General features: G+C 41.0%; 1 protein-coding gene across 1 annotated transcript; it reads left to right on the forward strand.

The window, feature by feature from the left end:
* Positions 1 to 7530: 7530 nt before the first annotated feature.
* On the forward strand, positions 7531 to 8328 carry LOC147445408 (uncharacterized). The gene has a single exon (XM_086524582.1). It carries the CDS (start codon positions 7531 to 7533, stop codon positions 8326 to 8328), a length of 798 nt encoding a protein of 265 aa, XP_086380708.1.
* The last annotated feature ends 13228 nt before the right edge of the window (positions 8329 to 21556 follow it).

The following is a 21556-nucleotide window of genomic DNA, read 5'->3' on the forward strand; positions in this document are numbered from 1 at the left end:
TTGTGAGAGAGCGAAAGCAGTTTGCACGTTTATAGTGGAGAGAGAGGAAGCAAGGAGTCGACTTCAAGTTCGTAGCTCTGCATGTGTGTTTGAGCGAGAGAGAAAGTGGGAGTTGATAGCGAAAGTTCCATTGCTGCTGCCTGAAAGTTGTCGTGCGCAGGTGACTGAATATGAGAAAGAGAGAGAGAGAGAGAAAGAAAATAAGATCTTGGCTCATATGGTGATAGTCAACATCGTGAGAGAGAGAGAGAGAGAGAGAGATTGGTTCCATACATTCATGCTTGACATCAACAGGGAAGTTGAGTTTGTCGAATCCAAAGCGAGCGACGAAAAGAAACAAGTCCAAGGTTGTTGATGGGCAAATTCGAGACGGAGAGAGCGAAGCTAAGGCGGAGCAAGTGAATCCGAGGTGGCAAAGATAGGAGGCAAACAAAAATCTTGAGTGATTTTGAAGGTTTTCTCTGAACTATGTTGCATTTTCACCTTCGAGTTAGGGTTTATATGTGAATTTCAAATCTCAAAATTCGTGAATGAGATTACGCTAAACCTAGGCTTTTTTCGAGCACTTGAATGAACAATGTTTTTGTTGAAACTTGGAAAATAGAGGCAAATTACGATATTTGCACGTTTTTATACAAAATTTCTCTAAACTTTGTAGGTTTTAAACCTAGGCTCTTTTAAGCACTTGGATGAACAATGTTTTTTTTAAACTTGGAAAATCTTCATATGAGAAATCTGAGAGGCAAATGTACAAGATTTGCATGGTTTTGCACTAAATTTCCTTAAACTTTGTAGGTTTTCTCGCCTTCAAACCAAGAAATTTGAGGTTTACGTAAACTTTGTAAGCTTTCTCGCCTTCAAACCAAGAACTTTGAGGTTTCTCTAAACTTTGTAGGCTTTCTTGCCTTCGAACTAGAATTATACTTTGAAGGTAGATTTATACTAAACCTAGGTTTTCTTCAAGCATTTGCATGCAGTACAATGTTTTTCTTAGAAAAAGCATTGTAAACCTATATATGAGAAATTTTAGCGGTGAATTTTTTATGTTTGAATGTTTTTTCTCTGAACTTTGTAGTTTTTCTCACCTTCAAAAGTAGAATTTAAAGATGAATCTCAAAATTTTGTGTGTGTGATTACACCAGCCTATGTGTTTTTCAAACAATCGTATACCCACTCAGCTACACAATGCTTTTGCCCAGACACTTGGAAAACCTGTGTATGGAAAATTTTAGAAAAAATCTATATTTTATTTATATATAATGCAAGTTAAAAATTTCCACCTCAAAGAAGCCATGCACGTGTTTGTCTCTCCATCTTTTCTCTTGGAGCACTACATGATGTGTTCGAAGCTCGATGCCCTTCGATTAGCTCGAGGAATTGCATTTGGAGTACAATACTACAGGAGTTGATGTCCATGTGCACATGTAGTGTGTGTGTGTGTGTGTGTGTGTGTGTGTGTGTGTGTGTGTGTCTGTGTGTTAGAGAGAGAGAGAGAGAGAGAGAGAGAGAGAGAGAGAGAGATTTCAAAGGCAAATTTACTATATTTGCATGTTTTTACACTAAATTTCTCTTAATTTTGTAGAATTTATAGGTAATACCAAAAATTGTAGATAGAATTGTATTGAACTTAGGTTTTCTTCAAGCATTTGCATGTAGTACAATGTTTTTTTGAGAAAAAACATTGTAATTTGTAACCTATATGTGAGAAATTTCAAGACAAATTTAGTATATTTTAAGGTTTTAACACTAAATTTCCCTAAACTTTGTAGGTTTTCTCATAACTGTGAGAATTTAGAGGTAAATCTCAAAATTTGTAGGTAGAATTATACTAAACCTAGGTTACCTAGGTTTCTTTCGAGTGCTTAAAGACACAACGCTTTTTTTGAAAAACTTTCAAGTGAGAAATTTCAAAGGCAAATTTACTATATTTGCACGTTTTTACACTAAATTTCTCTTAACTTTGTAAGGTTTCTTACCTTCAAATATAGAATTTAGAGGTAGAATAAATTTGTAGGTAGAACTGTACTAAACCTAGGTTTTCTTCAAGCATTTGTATGCAGTACAATGTTTTTTTTAAGAAAAAGCATTGTAAACCTATATATGAGAAAATTTAGCAACTTTGAAAACCTAAATATGAGAAATTTTAGATACAAATTTAGTATATTTTATGGTTTTTACACTAAATTTTCCTGAACTTTGTAGGTTTTTCCACCTTCAAACTAAGAAGGTGGGATAATTACACTAAAACTAGGTTTTTCGAGCGCTCGGACAACTGTTTATCCAAAAACTTGGAAAACTTTCATATGAGAAATTTCAGAGGCAAATTTTTTATATTTGCAGGTTTTTACATTAAATTTCTCTTAATTTTGTAGGCCCTTTCTCACCTTCAAATGTAGAATTTAGAGGTAAATCTAAATTTTATTAGGTAGAATTATATTATACATAGGTTTTCTTCAAGCATTTGCATGCAACACAATGTTTGTAAAAAAAAAGCATTGTAAACTTATATATGAGAAATTTTAGCGGCGAATTTGCTATGTTTGAATAGAATTATACTAGACCTAGGTTTTCTTCAAGCATTTGCATACAGCACAATGTTTTTTTAGGAAAAGCATTGTAAACCTATATATGAGAAATTTTAGCGACGACTTTGCTATGTTTGAATGTTTTTTCTCTTAACTTTGTAGGTATGAATTTAGAGAGAGAGAGAGAGAGAGAGAGAGAGAGAGAGAGAGAGAGAGAGAGAGAGAGAGAGAGAGAGAGAGAGAATTGTCCAACATGACCTAATTTGTTGAGTGTGTGTGTGTGTGTGTGGATCAATACACATCCACACGTCGACAATTGGGACTCTCCCTCTTAATCGTGGGCAACATAGTTGTCAAAAATAGAGAGGGAATTGGGAGAGCCAGTCTACCACAATGGGGCCAACAACTCTGATAACCAGTCTACCACATGTGAGTGATAGACAGGTTCTTCAAGGTTCGTCTCCTTCTTCATGCATGTAGTCATGATAAGCACATTTTCTAGCACCATAGGGAGACCCCATGACATGGGAGGTTAATTTGAAAGTCATAAGGACGGTGCTAATAGAGTCTTGAACTCTCAGCGTACTATTTTAGTGTGATTTGGGAGAATCAACCTACAATATTCGGAGAAGGAATTAGGAGAGCAAGTATACTGCACTTGGGCTGTTCAAGCTTCTACACCTTCTTCATATAGCCACCCATGAAAGACCCATTGTCTGCATCATAGAGAGAACTTATGAGAGGAGTGCTAAGAGACCTTCAAGATATTTGATAAGAGTCTTGAACTCCAATGGTGTCATTCTATAATTAATTCCTCCCATGGCTATTAGATTTAATATATATTACCCAAAGAAGAAATTGTGAGATGTATGAAAGGAGAGGTTTGTTAAAGCTATAAAGAGGATTTATTTGACAAAGCCTTGAGTTCATTTGCACTCTATCTTCCTTCGTTGGGGTGCACTACTCTAATCAATATTGTGATGTAGAGAGGGTATTTTATGTTTGCAATTGGAAGTAAGAAAAACTTCACTATATTGGGTGTACTACTCCAATAACTACATTGACGGTATTTCATGCTTGCATTTGGGAGTAAATAAAACAAAAAAAATTAATTGCATTCGTTATGAAAGCGGTGTTTTCTATGTTGCTTGGCATTAGCAGTATAATGAGGACAAGGGACACGCGCCTTTGTCTTCCTAAATCTCCAAGCCATTCCTTGCATGTGCATGCACATTGAAAGGTTGCACAGAATGATTGACGCCAACATGCTATACAACATACGACATATTTGCCATCCTCCACAAATGACCATGGTCATGGTACAAGTCCCTTTGCATTTGTCAAGGATTGTGTTCATGGCAATGTTACTATTCCGCAAACCCCTCTGCAAACTGTCATGTAAGGACAGAGACAAACACAACACATTATATCATGTTTGGATGTGACAAGAAGAAGTCGTTGACAAACACAACGGGCAAGGCAATGCACCTCCAACATAAGAGAGCAACACCATCGACATGATGGCCACTTTTGTCCTCTCATAGACACTCAAAGTGAGGAGCAGGCCCTGTATTTTCATGACGTGTCTCTTGGAGGCATTGCTTGCATTCTACATGCCTATCCATGTATACGGGGGGTTCACCCTTCCATGTTGCCACTAACACATGTACCATTACCTACAGATTATATAGGAACCATGACCTCCTCCTGTGAGTTTTGTGGTGCACGTCTTTGGCCGTGTGAAATAAAGAATGAGCATACACCATCCGCAAGAAGATATTGTTGCAAAGGTAGAAAAGTATCCCTCTTTCCTCTTGCCTGACCACCATGTGTATTGGAGAGGTTACTCAATAATAGTGATGCTTTGAGTAGGTCTTTCAAAAAAAACATCAGGAGTTACAACATTGTGATGACATTTACATCTCTTGGACCTACCAGCTACCATTGATGAAACATTGATGGGTAGGTCTAGTGCATATTGCTTTCATGTACATGGTGATGTGTACCATCAAATTGGTTCTTTGCTACCACAAGAAGTAGGGGTGCCCAAATTTGCACATATGTATGTATATGATACTGAGCATGAGGTTCGGAATCATATGAGTGCCTTGGATAGTTTCGATTTGTCCATTCTTGAAGCATGGTCAATGATGATGCAATCATGTAATCCATATGCAAATACATTCTACAATGTTGGTAGAATGTTGTGTGACAACCCTGGTGTGGAGATCAAAATGACAATTTGTGAGAATAGAAATACTTCCAGGTAGTACTTGATACCTGTTGGCAACGAGGTTGCTACAATTATGCCAAGCCAAGAGGATGTACAAACAAGTGGCCATCAAGACATTGTGATACATTGTCAAGATGGAAGGTTGCGGAGGATATCGAATCTACACAGGTCGTGCATGCCACTATTGTATGTTCTTCTCTTTCCATAGGGAGAAGATGGATGGCATGTCAAGCTTCCTTACGCAAATGTGTGTGGCCCTTTGGATGCATTGGTTGGTGGTCGACGATGTGTCACTCAAAGAGAGTACTATGCTGATACAGAATCATGCTTGCTTTGCGGGGGCCGTTTGCTTCAGCAATTTTTGGTTGATCCATATTGTGCCATCGAGGAGTGTCGTCTTGCACGGGTTCTCACAAATCAAAAGATGTTGAGGGCAGGATTGTATGCAAGCATGGTTGACATGGTGCATTTGTCTGAGAGTGATGTTGTCCTTGGACAGTCTGCAGGTCGAAGATTTGTCTTGCCCTCATCTTTTACAGGTGGGCCTCGGCACATGTACCAATTATATCAAGATGCAACAGTAAGTGTCCATGCAAAGGGAAAGACAGACCTATTCATCACATTTACATGTAACCCTAAATGGCCAGAAATAAATGAGGCATTGCTTCTAGGACTCTGATCGACCAGGCATAACAACAAGGGTTTTCCTCTTGAAACACTCAAGCATGATGAAGTACATCTTGAAGAAATATATTTATTGGGAAAGTGGTGGCTTACATGTCTGTAGTGGAGTTCCAAAAGAGAGGCTTGCCACATTCTCATACATTAGTAATTCTATATCCTTGATGTAAAGCCTCGATCAACATTTGACTATGACAAGATGGTTTGTGCAGAGCTGCCAGATAAAAATCAATTTCCAGTGCTGCACGACATCATTGTTAGTTGTAATATTCATGGCCCATGTGGTCACTTCAATACTTCATCTCCTTGCATGGTAGATAGGTAGTGTATAAAAAATATCAACGTCCATTTTGTGAGCAAACAAGCATGAATAATAATGGCTACCCCATATATTCACGACGAAACAATGGCTTCACCGTCAAGGTCAAGGGTTTTACTATTGATAATTGATGGGTTGTGCCATATAATCCTATTTTGTCGACATTATTTAATGCACATATCAATGTTGAGGTATGTTCTACAATTTCAGCCGTCAAGTATGTCTACAGGTACATCTACAAGGGACATGATAGGGCAACTATAAGATTCCATACGTCAGCACAAGATTCTGAGAGAGAGATTATTGATTAGATAGACATATATATGGATGGAAGCTATGTATCTGCATCTGGGGCTTGCTGGAGAATTTTTGAATTCCTTTGCTCAATGATGCACCAGTTGTCCAGAGATTGAGCGTGCATGTTCCATCTGGTCAAATGGTGACATTTTGAGATAATGACAACATTAATGATGTCCTGGAAAGGGAGGGTGCAAAGAAAGACCACTTTGACAGAGTGGTTCACATGCAATTTGGAGAATCCTGATGCAAACCATACTTTGTACATTGATTTTCCTCAAAAGTGGGTGTGGAATTCAGGTTCCAAAAAATGGATGAAGAGACATTGTAGGGACACTATTGCGCGGATGTAATTTGTGTAGCCCTCTAGCAGTGAACGATATTATGTTCGTTTGCTTTTGACTATTTGTAAAGGATGTAAATTATTTGAGGATCTGCTTCAGTAAATGGTGTATTGTTCCCAACATTCAAGGCGGCATGCATTGCATTTTGGAAGATGACGGGGAATGGTTTGGTTGCATGAAAGAAGCTTGCAGTACACATACAGACTTATAGTTGAGACATTTGCTTGTGACCATTCTATTGTTTTGTGAACCCTACCCCCCTCATCTCTTATGGGGAAGATTTTGACATGTTTTGTCTAAGGACTATTGATACATGTTGGAGTTGAGATATGAGCCCTTAGATGGATGTGCACAGGTTGTTGAAGGGTATGCATTAAGAGATCTGCATAAAATTCTTGGTACATTTGGACTAAGTTTAACTGAATATTCTGGAATTCCAATGCCTAATGAGCGCTTTGTGACACATGATGAAAATACATTGCTTTTCCAAGAGCAATGTCTTGATAGAATGCAAGATCTATCCGCGTCCCATGCCATGTAGCAAACTCTGAATGAAGATTAAAGGATTTCTTTTGAGACAATTTGACATGCATTGGGGGGGTATTTTTTTTCTGGATGGGCCTTCAAGGACTGGGAAAACTTATTTGTACAACTGTTTGTTATCACGCGTGCATGAAGAAGGGGAAATTGCATTGGCCACAACATCTTCTGGGATTTCAGCATTGCTGCTACGAAATGGACGCACCGCACATTTCGAGTTCAAGATACCCTTGGAGATCGATGCAGCACATGCAATAACCATGTTCAAGGTCAACTTGTTGAATTGCTTAGACTATGCAAGTTGATTGTGTGGGACAAGGCTCCTATGACGTATCAATATGCCTTTGAGGCTTTGGATAGGTCTTTGCAAGATATCATGTGCTCAAAAAAGCCATTCGGTGGAAAAGTGTTGCTTCTTGGTGGAGATTCGAACAAATCTTACCAGTGGTGTTCAAGGGAGCACGTGCTGACATTGTTGATGCTACACTTTGTCAATCACATGTATGGAATCATGTGAATATCCTTAGATTGACACATAACATGCGTGTGGAAGATGGTGATGTTGCAAATTTTGCCTAAAGAGGATGGCTTATGGATGTAGGAAATGGGACTTTGACAAGTGAGGATGAGCAGAAGATGGAGATCCCCCGCCACATGGTGCTTTCTATATCTTCATTGGATGAATTGATAGATTGCATCTATTTTGAAATGGATAAAGATGTGTACCATGCAGATTACTTCAAAGAGAGGGCTATCCTTGCTCCCGAAAACTCTGAAGCTGATATTCTCAATGCTAAGGCCCTATATGCAATGAAAGGTGATGTTTTGCAATACTTTGGTGCTGACTCTGTGGTGGAAAACTCGATGCAAGATACATTCTTATACTCTGTGGAGTTTTTAAATGGTTTGAACTTGGGTGGTGGATTTCCAGCACATTGCTTGGAGTCGAATATGAATGCCTCAATAATTCTATTGCAGAACCTTCATCCAAGTCGAGGTTTGTGCAATGGGACACGCTTGGTGTGCGAGGCATTTCACCCAAGAGTTTTGGAGGCAAAAATTATTACAAGTACATGGGTTGGGACCAGGATTTTTATCCCTCCAATATGTTTTGTGCATTCTGGCACAAAGTTGCCATTTGTTCTTAGACGGAGACAATTTCCAGTCAGTTTGGCTTTTTGCATGACGATAAACAAGTCACAAGGCCAAAGCATTGTCGTGTTGGGCCTATACCTAGTGACACTGGTCTTCACTCATGGACAATTGTATGTTGCATTGTCATGTGCACGTTCAGCTGTTGGGGTAAGGATTCTCCCACGTGACGTTGATGTAAACGAAACAATTGCACTAACAACAAACATTGTGTATCATGAGAACAATGCCATATAAAGGCTCCATTCCGTCTTATCGCTATCTTCTTTTTTGTGTATATTTCAACTCATAAAATATAACATGAGTATATTTTTCTACCTCTCTTCATAACATATACTAAACTATGTCATTCCTTCCTCTCATTGCTATTTTTTGGTTTCTATTTGGCTATAAAGGTCATGGATCAAATTTCTTACATCTCTGAGGTGTCTTTTGTATTGAACATAGAAGATCATCCACATCCGGGTATGTTCTAGTCCATTACATCTTTATGTGGATACTTATTATGTTCCTTTTAAGACCTTGACTTTTTTTTCATTATTTTAAGCAGAGCAATGTTTTTGGTGCGCACCTTTGTCACATGAGAAAATTGTTAGGACCATCCGCAAACACTACAAGACCAGGTGTGTGTGTGTGTTTATGAAATCAAGAATTGACTTGGTATAAAGTAATATTCATGGAATTTATTGTTTCTTTTTGTGTTGTGGACCTTAGGAAGTTGCCATCTATCGATATATTTACGTTGCGTATTTTGACATACTCATTAGACATTGAGTACGGTGTTTACTCTATTAGGAAGGAGTGCATGTCTTCCCACGAAGAAGATGATACTCAATGGTTTGTTAGATATGAAGGAACTCCGTTCCCGATGATTGGGAGTACCTCCAAATTTCTAGGTTCTTTGAGCTGATCTACCAGATCTACTTGCCTAGACAACTTGCATATATGGCAACTCCATACGTAGCTACAATAACTGTGAGAGGCGGAAGTGAAAAATAGACCCGGTGGCCTCTACACCAAGACTATGCACAATGGCCTCATCATGGGGGATACACAATAGGGGCACCACCTAGCAAGATATGCAGCTAGGACACATACATATACACAATGAAGCATGCCATGGAAAACAATTTCAAGATCCACGCCCAAATGTGGAATGGGGTGGTCGGAGAATAAGGTGAGAGGAGTGGTGAATGAGTGAGAATGGGCTTGCTACTCGTGCATGTTAGTAAGGAAGATAATGAGGTAGGGGAAACTTGCGAGTATGCTCACTTATCATACAAGAGGTGGTGAATCCGCACACCTCAAGATGGAAGTAGTAAGATGATAGGAATATGAGAGGGAGAGAGAGAGTGTGTGTGTGTGTATGGTGGCGAATCCGCACACCTTTACATAAGCAGAAAAAAAAAGGCAAGGAACAAGCATATACCATACTCACAATGAGATGTATCCAAAGCGACACAAAGTATGGCACCAAGATGGAGTGTGTTGATTTCTTGCAAAAGATGAATACAATAGGTAGCGTATGGCAGGAAAATGAGAAGGGGACAAGATCGTAGGAGGCATAATGGAGAGATGGGAGTTGATGGCGAGGAATATCATGAGTGTGTCCACCCTTCTTCTTCTTGAAATTGTGCCTTCAACCCTTAATTACAAGTGGTGTGGAGGTGTGGTGCTCATCTTTTGTGCATGGTGATGGTGATGATGATGGTGTTGTGATTATGTGATTAGGGTTCATGCTACAAGCATGTAGCACAAGAGTGTGTAGGGATAGGTGTGTGTGTGTGTTTCGTTTTTAAGTGAGCTCTCATGGCCTCCTTATATAGGGAAGGAGGGGAGGATTTAGCAATATTTCTATTTGAGGTGAGTGTCCCACTTTGGTGACTAGGAAAATGGGGTGCATGTGACTGTGGCTCCCATCTTGTCTCCTCATTATTTAAAATACCAGAGTCAATAGAGAGAGAAGATGAGAGAATGTGGGTAGGATGTAGAGGATAGGAGATATTTACAATAGTCTAGCTTTGGCTAGACATAAGCTTATTAGGGAGAGAAGAGAGAGGTAAGAAATTTACAAGAGAGATTGTCAAAGGTGGATAGTTGTTGATGAGGATGGATCCTCCAAAAATGGTGATAGAATCACTCTAGACTTGCCAAGACCTCATTAAAAGAGCCTTGTCTCTTGTAATCATGCTTGAAAACTTGTAGAACCATAGCCATTCTAGAGGGAAGAAAATTGGGGATGGCTTGTGTCACCATTACACGAGAAAACTGGGGTCCACTACAAAAATCATATCTCCGTGTTCATAACTCCAAAAATTCTGAAAAAAATTGAGCTAAAAGTTGAGATCACGAGCTACATCTTTCATGTTGAATGCTCCTTCAGATTCGGGGTTCTTCTCTACTTAAAAAATTCAGCCAAATAATGTATTATTTGTGGCTGCAAAGGTCTTTTGGTGGTCCCCTTTGAGTGGACTTCTCTCTTGCCTTCAAGTGTGAGCTCCTTCATGTGTATGAAAACATGACCTAGAGTTTTGAAAAGATTGGCAATCATCTAGATGGAGGTATTATTGAAATTTGAAAGTGGGGTTGAGGTTTGAAAATGAAAACTAGTGAATAAAATATTTGGTAGGGTGGAATAATATATATACATGAAAAATATATTAGAAAATACTAAAATATATAATATAATTTAGAATATATATATTTAATATTTAAGGTCAAAAGAGAGATCAACAAAGAAAGCTTACTTATTTATGCTACATCGTGATTGATTTAGCATAAGTCTTATTTATTTAATAAAGGCTAAAACGTTTGTGAAAAAGGGAAGAAAAAATCAAAAGTAACCTATATAATAGAAAATATTTTTGGTAAAAGAGAAATAAATATGGGGGGTTCCCATGCATGGAAAAGCATGCCTCAACTAGTACGTGTAAAGTGTTGGGTTTGGAGCTTCAATTGCATTATTTCAAAAAAAGTCTCTCTTTTTCACTAATTTTGTTTGTTCATCCAAAAGATAATCAACCTTGGAATGGAAAAACGATCCTTAATTTAAGAATGGAGAAGCTCCAAGCCAAATGTCAATTGCATGATGAAGTGAGCTACGTTGATTTTGCCTCTTAGATCATTTGTGGCACAATAGTGTTCCTGATTGTGTATGTTTTTATGACAAACATATCAACAACTCTTCCATGTTCATGATCCATTTTAAGACATTCTTTGGATGTCTGGATACATTTCTGAATGTATTATGTTTATTATGACTTTTTTGATTTTATGCAATAGAGTTTTTGACTTGCGATTTGAGTTCGTGGGATATTATATTCATATTTTAGACATTGTTGTTTGAATAAGTCAATTCTATGCCTTGACCCTCACATTTGTGAGAGGGTAGGTTCCTATGCTGAGAGAGAGAGAGAGAGAGAGAGAGAGAGAGAGAGAGAGAGAGAGAGAGAGAGAGAGAGAGAGAGATGCGATAAGGAAGGGAGAAAATCATGCATGTTGCTAAGACGTGTGAGATAAAATCTAAAGTTTCTGTGTCTTTTTTTTAAACTTACACACCTCATGTTTTGTGGAGAAAATGTTTTCCTTTGTATTATAAGATGTTAAGTTTGTAGTATATATTGCACAAGCGATCGTTTCCTTGGTGGTAATTAACACAGAGTTCATCTTTATATGCATTGTGATGAACTCTGTGTTAATTACCACCAAGGAAATGATCGTTTGTGCAATATATACTACAAACTTAACATCGCATTGTGATGAACTTTTTAATGGCACATCTATGGAAAACACTAATAACAATGCCATCATTGAGAGCGAGTCTGACGGTATTGAATCCACTCCTCCAAGGTTTGCTAATGTTCGAGTGGCAAAGAGAAGGGCTCGATGTGTGGGATCCTCTTCTGCTCATCCTATGGTACATGATGAAAATGACCAAGTCATGGCTGCATTGCGGGACTTCTTTGCCCGTAGTGAGTCTAGGCAGTTGGACTTTGAAGACACTTAGAAGCACTCCTAGATGTGACTCAGCAAGCCAATGGCCAACAAATTGTACACCTTCGCAATGAGGTGTTTTCATATGCAGAGCGCTTCAATGGCGGAATGAATCACATTGAGGAGAATAGGTCTATCATGTTGGCACCCATGGAGGAACAAAAATTTGAATCAATGCAGGGATCACACATGATCAATAGGGAATTCAAGATCCAAATGGATGCACTTAAAGAGCAGCTTCGAGCTCTAGAAGGAGAGGTGACGCGGCTCAAGATCCACCTAAATCGATTGAATGCATTGATGACAAAGATGGCTTGAGCTTCTTATGCACATTCCATATAGATGCGTTAAATCTTGGCTACTGGAAATAATGAAACTCCTGGTTTTGTGTGCTCATTAGATTGAATGTCGTGATGTACTAAAGCATAACTTTCTTTGAACTGCGTTGAAAGGGTAAATTAATGAACATATTGTTTTACTTGGTTCTATAGTTGTGTTGCTTGATGTGCATGGCATGAAGCCATGTACTTAGATTAAAGTTTTGAGCCCTTCATTGAGATTATATTTGTGTCAAAAAAATATGGAGTAATACCTTTGTGGCTTGGGAACATAAAGTAACAAAAGAGGCTTCGATTACTTGTTAACCCTCACGGCTCACGGACACCCTATCACCTACGAGACGGACGTTGTAACCTACGGTGGACATTGTATTATTTATTTGGTAGAGTCAGGTACCGGGCTTGTCGGTCCAATAGGAAAAGGGTAAGAGTGATCGCCGATGAGAGGCGCACTCTAACTGGGACATTCAAGGGATTAGTTGGCTAAGCATGGGCGCCCAAGTGTGAATGGGGTGAGCTCATATAAAAGCCAACTAAACCTAAAATTCACTCATTCTCTCATTTGTGCAATAGAAGAGTGCTCTTGCTCCATCTCCATCTCCATCTCCATCTTCTTCTTCTTCACCTCCTTGTGTGTGTGTGTATGTGTGTGTGTGTGTGTGTGAGAGAGAGAGAGAGTGCGATCGAGCATTGCGGCGGCACGACGACGGTGAAGCGGTTGAGCGCGACGTAGCAGTGTCTCCTTCTTCTTCGCGGCAAGGAATCCTCCACGGCAGGAGCATAGAGCGGTGAGTGACACACCATTGCCCTCTTTGGAGCTTACTAGTTAAGCTAGTTGTGTGCTTGGAGCCGTCTGTGGCTCGAACACAGTGTTAGGCAAGTCCCTTGCTTCGACAGTGCGGCAAGGAGCACACATTTTTGGCGCCGCTGTCGGGGAATCGCCCTACACTAAGCCCAAGAGGCACTTTGTGCTTCTCCTATGAGTTGTTTGTAGTAGGAAAGAAGAGGAAGAAGAAGAGGAAGAGGAATGAGTTATTTTTCTGCAAGTTGTTAATTTCTGTATTGTCTGCAAGTTCTGTGATTTCTGCATAATGTTGTGTTTTCTGTTTGCACACAGTCTTTGCACGATTAGTAGTCGTTAGCTTGTTCGCAGTGAATGAATAAGTAGGAAGGCAGTTAGCAATTTCTGTTTGCACACAGTCTGCACATAGTTTTCTGTCAAGGTTTGCCTGCACACAGTCTTTGCACAGTAAGGTAGTGAGAGAGGAAGTAGGTGGACAGTTAGCCCACTGTCAGTAAGCATTTAGCAGAGTGGTTAACAGATTAGTTAGTAGATTAGTTAGTGGTTAGCAGTACTGTTAGTAAGTAGATAAGGTAGTGAGTTGTTTGTGAGCTGTTGTCAGAGAGGTTAGGTAGGTGTTGACAGTGTGTGTGGCCAAGAAAGGGTCACCTAAACCGCGCACGGTCGTCGCCCTATTAAAAGAAAAAAAAAAACGAAAATATTTAAGCGTGAGTGACTGGGGGGCTACACTAAAATTTGGATCGGAATCGGGATCATTTGCCCAAGCCCAAGCCCAAGCCTCAATCCTCAGTCTTATGATATATACTAGACTCACTCTTATATATATACCCTACCCCCTCAAGAGGGAATGAGAGCATGTGGGGCAAGTCCTCCACTCTCCTCCCTTCTCTTCCCACTTGCACCCTTAGACTTTCTAATTTGGGCCTAGTTCCCTACTAGAAATTGACGGTTTTAGGGATTCCGAGGGCATAAAGTGACCAAACGGAGGGTTGTAAAGCACAGCACGTCCCTCTGACCGAGACGCTCGTTTCGAGCTATCATACGTTCTATTTTATAGCTGGGTCAGAAAAAAAGGACCAAAAAGTCAAAAAATAAATAAATAAGAAAAGTGGGTTGCAAAACACCCAAAATTACTAGGTGAGCAGCCTTCACGGGCACTCAGTGACACTTCTAGGGGATCCAAGTCATATGAACCTACGCTCTGGACGAGTGTTAGAGCACGAGCATATTGGTAATGCCTCCATTTACGTGGGCACCCATTATTCCTCCACCCTAGGTTCTGGACCTTCGGCCGGGACTCAAGGTAGCGCGACCCAAGATCCTCATATCGCGTCTAGTGATTCTTCCTCTGACTACGAAGTCATGGAGGGGTATCCTACACCAAACCCTGATAGTTCAAGTCAAGACATGCATGCCATGGGCCCACGGCCCAGGTCCAGCGTGTTTAGCCGCTTAAAAGAGACCCTTAGTAGAGCTACTCGCTCCAAACATGCGGTTAATGAAAGAAATGAAGGGAGTGGGGAAGTAAATTCGTCATTCATGCCTAAAATAGACCCTATGCTTCTTGAGAGTGTGCATGTGAATGTTCCATCCACTGCACCTCCTGATCCTTTAGGACTATCTCCCTCTGAGGTTTTACTACCCGATGGTAGGAGTCTTGCCGAAGTACAAGAGATCGAACGCTATATGCAAGCAACAAAGGGAGAGGGAAATTGAGAACCTACGAAGGCTAGAACAAAGTCGAGCCCTGAAAGCAAAGGCTCCTATGACAACAATCATGCCAGCCGAGCAACCGAGTGCTCCCAAGGTAGCAGTCACGGAGGGGCAAGCGATGGGGAGCAATAATGCTTCCACTTCGAGGGAAACCTCCAGCACGCTAGGCCTAGATGGGATATTCCTAAACGAAAATTGGGAGTATGACCTACAAGCAGAAGCTTTAACTGATCGGTACACAGGACACACCTATCATGTGGGTTGGTTAGATGTTCTACAATCCACATCGGGTGCTACTAGCATAGATGAGCAACAACAGAAAGTCTGTGATGTCCTCCATAGGACTGTCGAGTTAGAAATACAGAACACAGGGATCAACATGCCTTCAACAGGCCTAATGAGATTCTTGGATACAGGAAAGGCCAACCAACCAACCCTATCACAAATGGAGACTCCCTCAGTGAGCCCCATTGATCCTCCATATGTTGTTTCGCTAGGAGCCTCAGTACAATCTGAGCCCACAAGTGGCATCTTTACCTTCCCAGATCTAGCTCATCTTTCTCTTAATGACACTACGGCTACCATGCATATCCCAGTGGTGAGCATGACAAGAAGTACACCATGGAGTTCATTTGTTAACATTGCGCCGATGCCTAGTAGCACAGTGCCCCCAACTATACCTACATGTATGTATCAATCATGTGCACCTGTCGTACCTCAGCCTCATGTAGCTCCTACACCTCCGATTATTCCAAGAGCTTACAATCCACAATGGAATTATCCAAGCTCTTATACAAGTGGAGCCATGCCATTTAATAATAACATGCCATATCAAGCACCCCCTATGCCTAGGGCCACGCCTGTAAACTTTGGACCACCTTCTAGTACACCACCATACGAAATATGGGACCCAAGAGCCGCGCGTATGCCAAGGCCAAGGCCAACTCCCATCTCACATGTGGTTCCAGGAGCACATACACCCATTATACCTGCTCAAATAGGAGATTTGGCAGCATTTTCTCAAACTATCGGTCGCTCTATTGCGGAAAACATGCGTAGTGCACCTGATAGAGAGCCTAGGAGCAAGGCAGCTCAAGTAGCTAAGCTCACTCAGAAATTCAGTGGAAACGGAGATGCTAGAAAGCATATGGAAGTCTTTGAACATGTGTGCGATTCCTTGGAAGAGCACAATGAGCTACATAAGTGTAAGGCTTTGAGTTTGACCCTAAGCGGAAAGGCTGGAGATTGGTATAGAACCTTAAGAGTAGAAGAGAAAACGATCTACTCTACTCTTAGGAGACTGTTCTTAAAAGAATACATACGAGAGGGAGTACTTTGGGGTGTAGCCTCTCAGCTCCAGAAAGCCCAACGAGAAGAAGGTGAATCCATGAGAGACTTCATTAGTCGCCTAAAGAATTTGAATTCTCGATGCAATCCAAACGAGCGATTCAACAACAACCAATTGCTCGATAGATTCATTAGGGGACTACGACATGAAAGTATCTATAATGGCCTAGTCATTAGAGGTATCACTACTTGGGAAGCAGTCACCATGAATGCAATCCAATTGGAGGATAATTTAATGATTGCAGGAGAAAGAGTGTCTGCCGAGCCGAAGTCTAGTAGCTCGCAAGCGTCAGGGCATGAGCCAATGAAGATAAAGCCAATCGTGAAAGAGCAAACGATATCTGAGATGACTTTGGCAGATCTCACCAAGGCCATCCAAGAAAGCCTTAGGGGTAATCGTGCTCCACAAAACACTCATATGTATCCAAGAAGGGAGCAGCAATGGTGCTCAATCTGCTTGGGCCCACATACTACGAGTGAATGCCCTACTTTCAGAGTAAAGTTTAACGGGACTTGTAACACGTGTGGTAGGTATGGCCATCAAGCGAAGGATTGCCAAATGCTTAAACGCATCATGGAAAATAGACCGCCTATAGCTTGGGCAGACTCACCTCGAGTTCCTGCATCGATGCCTACCCCACCCATGGAGCAACAATTGCCATTACAGCACATGGTCCCTAGAACCCAAAATGTGTTCCAAACCACACCGTTGCCACCTCCAGTGCTAGGGCCGCAACCCCCTCATCCAAGAGTTACACCTATGAACCAAATAGGTTGCGAGTCATCTAGTACTTATGTAGATTGCGAAGAGAACATAGACTCTAGTATCACCTATGGAGTCGACATGCTTGAGGAGTGTCCCATGTACTATATGGAAGACCATTGGGGACAAATCAAACCGGTATATCAAGCTACTGCGCTAGCAGCAAGAGGCCAAAACATTAATAGTTTTGCCAGGAGACCACCTCTTCAGTGCTATGAATGTGGTGGACCACATCGAGTAGCTGAGTGCCCCATTAGAATGCAAAAGAATGCTGCACTAATGCAAACAAGTCAAGGGAGTGCATTGGCAATGCCAATACTCACTTGTAATCGTTGTGGCATAGATCATTTGATTGCACAGTGTCCTAACAATCCAAACGCACCGAAAATCACACCATTGAACTTAATAGAGATTGTTGATGGGACACCACCAACTATAAACATAGCACCAGTGAATGCACTCACACGGTCGATGCTCCAAAAGCAAAATTACATCCTCGAAGAGAGAGATGTTGCATCCATTGGCCGAGCGAGAAAGAAGAAAACACGAAGAAAGAAATCCCTTAATGCTTCTAGCTCAAAACCTAGTTCAAAGACTAACATAGGGAAAGGAGAGGATCCCATGTATATGAATGACCCTGAGGATGACTCAGATTCGATAGAGACCATGGAGACCAAAACTGTTACTACAAAGGAAAAAGCCAGTGAGGAGGATCACAAGAGGGAATTACGACGAACACCAAAAGAGTATTCAAAGTTAAACCACCCAGTTGCGAACCCCCAAGATAAGCCACGAGAGACAAAAAATGAGGATTGCAAGAGAAAGATTGGAACCTATCCAAACCCAATAGTGGAAATTGAACGAGCCCAACAACTGAGGGGTTTGGTGGAAGAAACTCAACGAACATTAGAACCTGAACCCAAACATATCCAGATGTCAGACACAGTGTTTCCCACACAAGTTCAACCTCACAAGAACTACAGGCCGTTAGCTATACCCAGTATCATTCGGGAAGAGAGTGAGGGTAGGATATCTGAAAGTGGACACACACCTTTCCTACTAGAGAGAATGTTTGGTGAGGGAATGCCCGACCCCCTTGAGGAAGTGGAGATTCCATCTTCACCATTCTCTTGTCAGGGCCCTACGTCCCACAAGATGCCATTAAATGTTGCCAAATTGATGGATTTCATGTCTTCAGAAGTTAGAACCACCATCATGTCCAAACTATATAAAGACCCCGAGCTAGTCTCAGCTCTTCGAGCCTTCCTCAATGGAGAATTACAGGCCGGATTACCACAGTTTGCACATATGAACAAACCTGACTCGGTAATGAATGATGAGGAACATTTAGCACCACCATCTGACCTAGCGGGACATGAATCTGTAATTGAAGTACCCGTTAACAAGTTGGGGCAATACTTTGAAGGTGATGAATCTAATGCTACTCTACCAATCACTACTAAAGGATTAACTGTAAAGGGGGTCCTTGACAGTGGTGCGGGAGTCAGCATGGTGACAAAGAGTTGTTGGGAGTCTATGGGGCGACCTCACCTTGAAGCCACAAGTGTAGTGGTAAAAATGGCTAATGGATCTATTGTTACGCCTATTGGAATGCTAAAGGATCTCAGAATCAAGGTCTTGGGACACAAGGTAAGGCAGACTTTCATTGTTATGGATTTTTCCAAGCATCCTATGTCATTTGAGATGATCTCAGGGCGTCCATTCATGAGGGAAGCAAAAATGGTGCATGACTGGTCCAAAAACCACGTCTACTTACAGTTCCAAGACTCTGTCATTCGAGTTGATCTTTTAAGTGGTCGAACGCATCCTCTAGGAAATAAATTCATCATTGATAATCGATCAGACACAACAATTCACTCAGCTCCATTACAGTATTGTTACACGTGTAACGAAGACATGGATATTGGGGAGAACTCTCCTTATATGGATATCCTACCCGGAATGGCTGAGTCAGACAATGTCGATTGGGTACACCTAGCGGCAACTATAGATACATGGGGAGCTAGAGGAACAACCTGGGTAACACCAGATGGGGAAGAGATACCACACATTTCACCAGTAAACATGTTAGGTGTAGCGCACGTAACATCCGATGATAAGAAAGAGACACACCTACCTGAGAGTGAAACCGATGATTCCTCAAAGGCTTCAGGCCAATACACATCAGAAACGGAATCTCAGGGAGAAATGGATTAAGAACCTGAAGAAACATCGAGTGAACCAAGTATAGAAACTGAACACTCAAGGCCTAGTACGACCATCCATGGTAATTTATATGAGAGTGAAGAAGATACAAGCGAAGACCTATCAGGCGAGTCGAGTTCAAACATTTACCAAAATCAAAACCTTAACAAGAAACAAAGGTCATATAAGAGACGACGATATCAAGCAAATGTGAGAGCTAGGATAAACAAGGAAAGATCTACTGCAGAATGGCTTAGATATCTAGGGGCATGTGATGCTCATCGAAAGCTAGTAGACAATTGGGGTGAACATCTCCAGAGTGTCATGTGGTGCTGCTCGCGACCCATTGACCTCGCTCAATTGGAGGTTACAGAGCCGAAATTGAGTCGAACTATAAGAAGACGTCAAAACCGAGAGTTAGCACAACAACAAAAGGAGGCAGAACTAAAAGAAAGGTCTCCGTCAGGACAAGAGCCTATTGACTTACATACGGCTCCTGAACATTTTAAATCTTATACCACGGGGGAGCGAAAGGTTGTGTATGCCAAAGCCCAACGAATACCTACCAATGGAAGCAGTGGAGTCTATGATGGTCCAGCAGTAGTTAAAGAGATAGAATTAGCATAACCAGGTGAGGAGTCTAAACCAGTCTTTATTGCTCAAGACCTTACCGAAACTGAAGAGGTTGTACTTAAGGAGCTCCTCAAGGAATACAAGGATATCTTTGCTTGGACATATCATGACATGAAGGGCGTTCCACCTTCTGTGGTGCAACATACAATTCCCATGATCAACACTGCTAAACCCGTCCAGCAACGACCCTATCCAATGAATCCTAAGTACGCCAAAATTGTACAAGAGGAGATTGAAAAACTTATCCAATGTGGATTCATATACCCTATTGAGCACTCAGAATGGGTTTCTCCAATAGTCATTGTGCCAAAAAAGAATGGTAAACTAAGAGTGTGCGTGGACCTCAAGAAAGTTAATGCAACTACTAGGAGAGATCATTATCCCTTGCCATATTCAGAACATGTGCTTGAAAGAGTTGCCGGCAAGGAAGCTTATAGCTTTTTAGATGGGTACTCTGGTTACAATCAAATCACAATTGCATTAGAGGACCAAGCTAAAACTGATTTTATCACAAAGTTTGGAGTGTTTGCATTTCGTGTTATGGCTTTTGGCTTAACAAATGCCCCTGCTACATTCCAACGATTGATAAACACTGCATTTAAAGAATTTCTAAGGGAGTTTTGTGAAGCTTTCCTAGACGACCTTTGTGTTTATTCTTCTTGGGAGAAGCATTTGTTATATCTACGAAAAATATTTGAAAGGTGCAGATTTTATCGCATCTCATTGAACCCTTTCAAATGCCAATTTTGGGTTAAGCATGGAGTCATTCTAGGGCATATAGTGTCCAAGAATGGGATATCCACAGATGAGAGTAAGATTAAAGCCATTGCCGATTTGCCACCACCTACTAACTATAAAGGAGTTCAAAGATTTATGGGCCATGTTGGTTATTATCGAAGGTTTATTTTAAACTTTGCCGAGATAGCGCGTCCATTGTACAAGCTTCTTATCGAGTTTCACTAGACGGAAGAATGTCATCAATCTTATGAGTTATTAAAGAAGGCCCTAACAAGTGCTTCAATCTTGCGAACACCTGATTGGAATGTACCTTTTCATGTGCATATTGATGCATCGAATTTTGCTATTGGGTGTGTTCTAACTCAACCAGGAGAACATAAATTGGACTACCCTATTAGCTTTGCAAGTCGCCAATTAAATGATGCCGAGATGGACTACACTACTACAGAGCGCGAAGGTCTAGCTATGATTTACGCAGTAAAGAAATTTCGCTATTACCTTCTTGCTACCAAGTTTGTGTTTTATGTGGATCATCAAGCATTGCTATATTTGGTAAACAAGCCGTGTTCCACAGGTCAAATTACACGATGGTTGTTAATTCTTTTTGAGCTTGACTTCACCGTTGTTGTGAGGCCTGGGAGAAAACATGTCATGGCGGATCATTTATCTCGTATCCCTAATGGCGAAGCTCCTACGGGGGTTGATGATGAATTGCCTGATACTCCTTTGTTCATTGTTGAGACAATGCTTGAATGGAGTGAAAAGATTGTTAAATTCTTAGTTAATGGTTTTCCACCCAAAGAGCTGCGAAAAGATATAGCTCGAAAATTAATCAAGGAATGAGAACCCTATTGCTTACTGGCGGGAACTCTCTATAAGAGAGGAAAAGATGATGTTCTTAGACGCTGTGCCCGCGAGGATGAGTATTTATAT

The sequence above is a fragment of the Adiantum capillus-veneris genome, chromosome 12 (genome assembly GCF_014529385.1).
Source record: "Adiantum capillus-veneris isolate H3 chromosome 12, ASM1452938v2, whole genome shotgun sequence".
NCBI lineage: Eukaryota > Viridiplantae > Streptophyta > Polypodiopsida > Polypodiales > Pteridaceae > Adiantum > Adiantum capillus-veneris.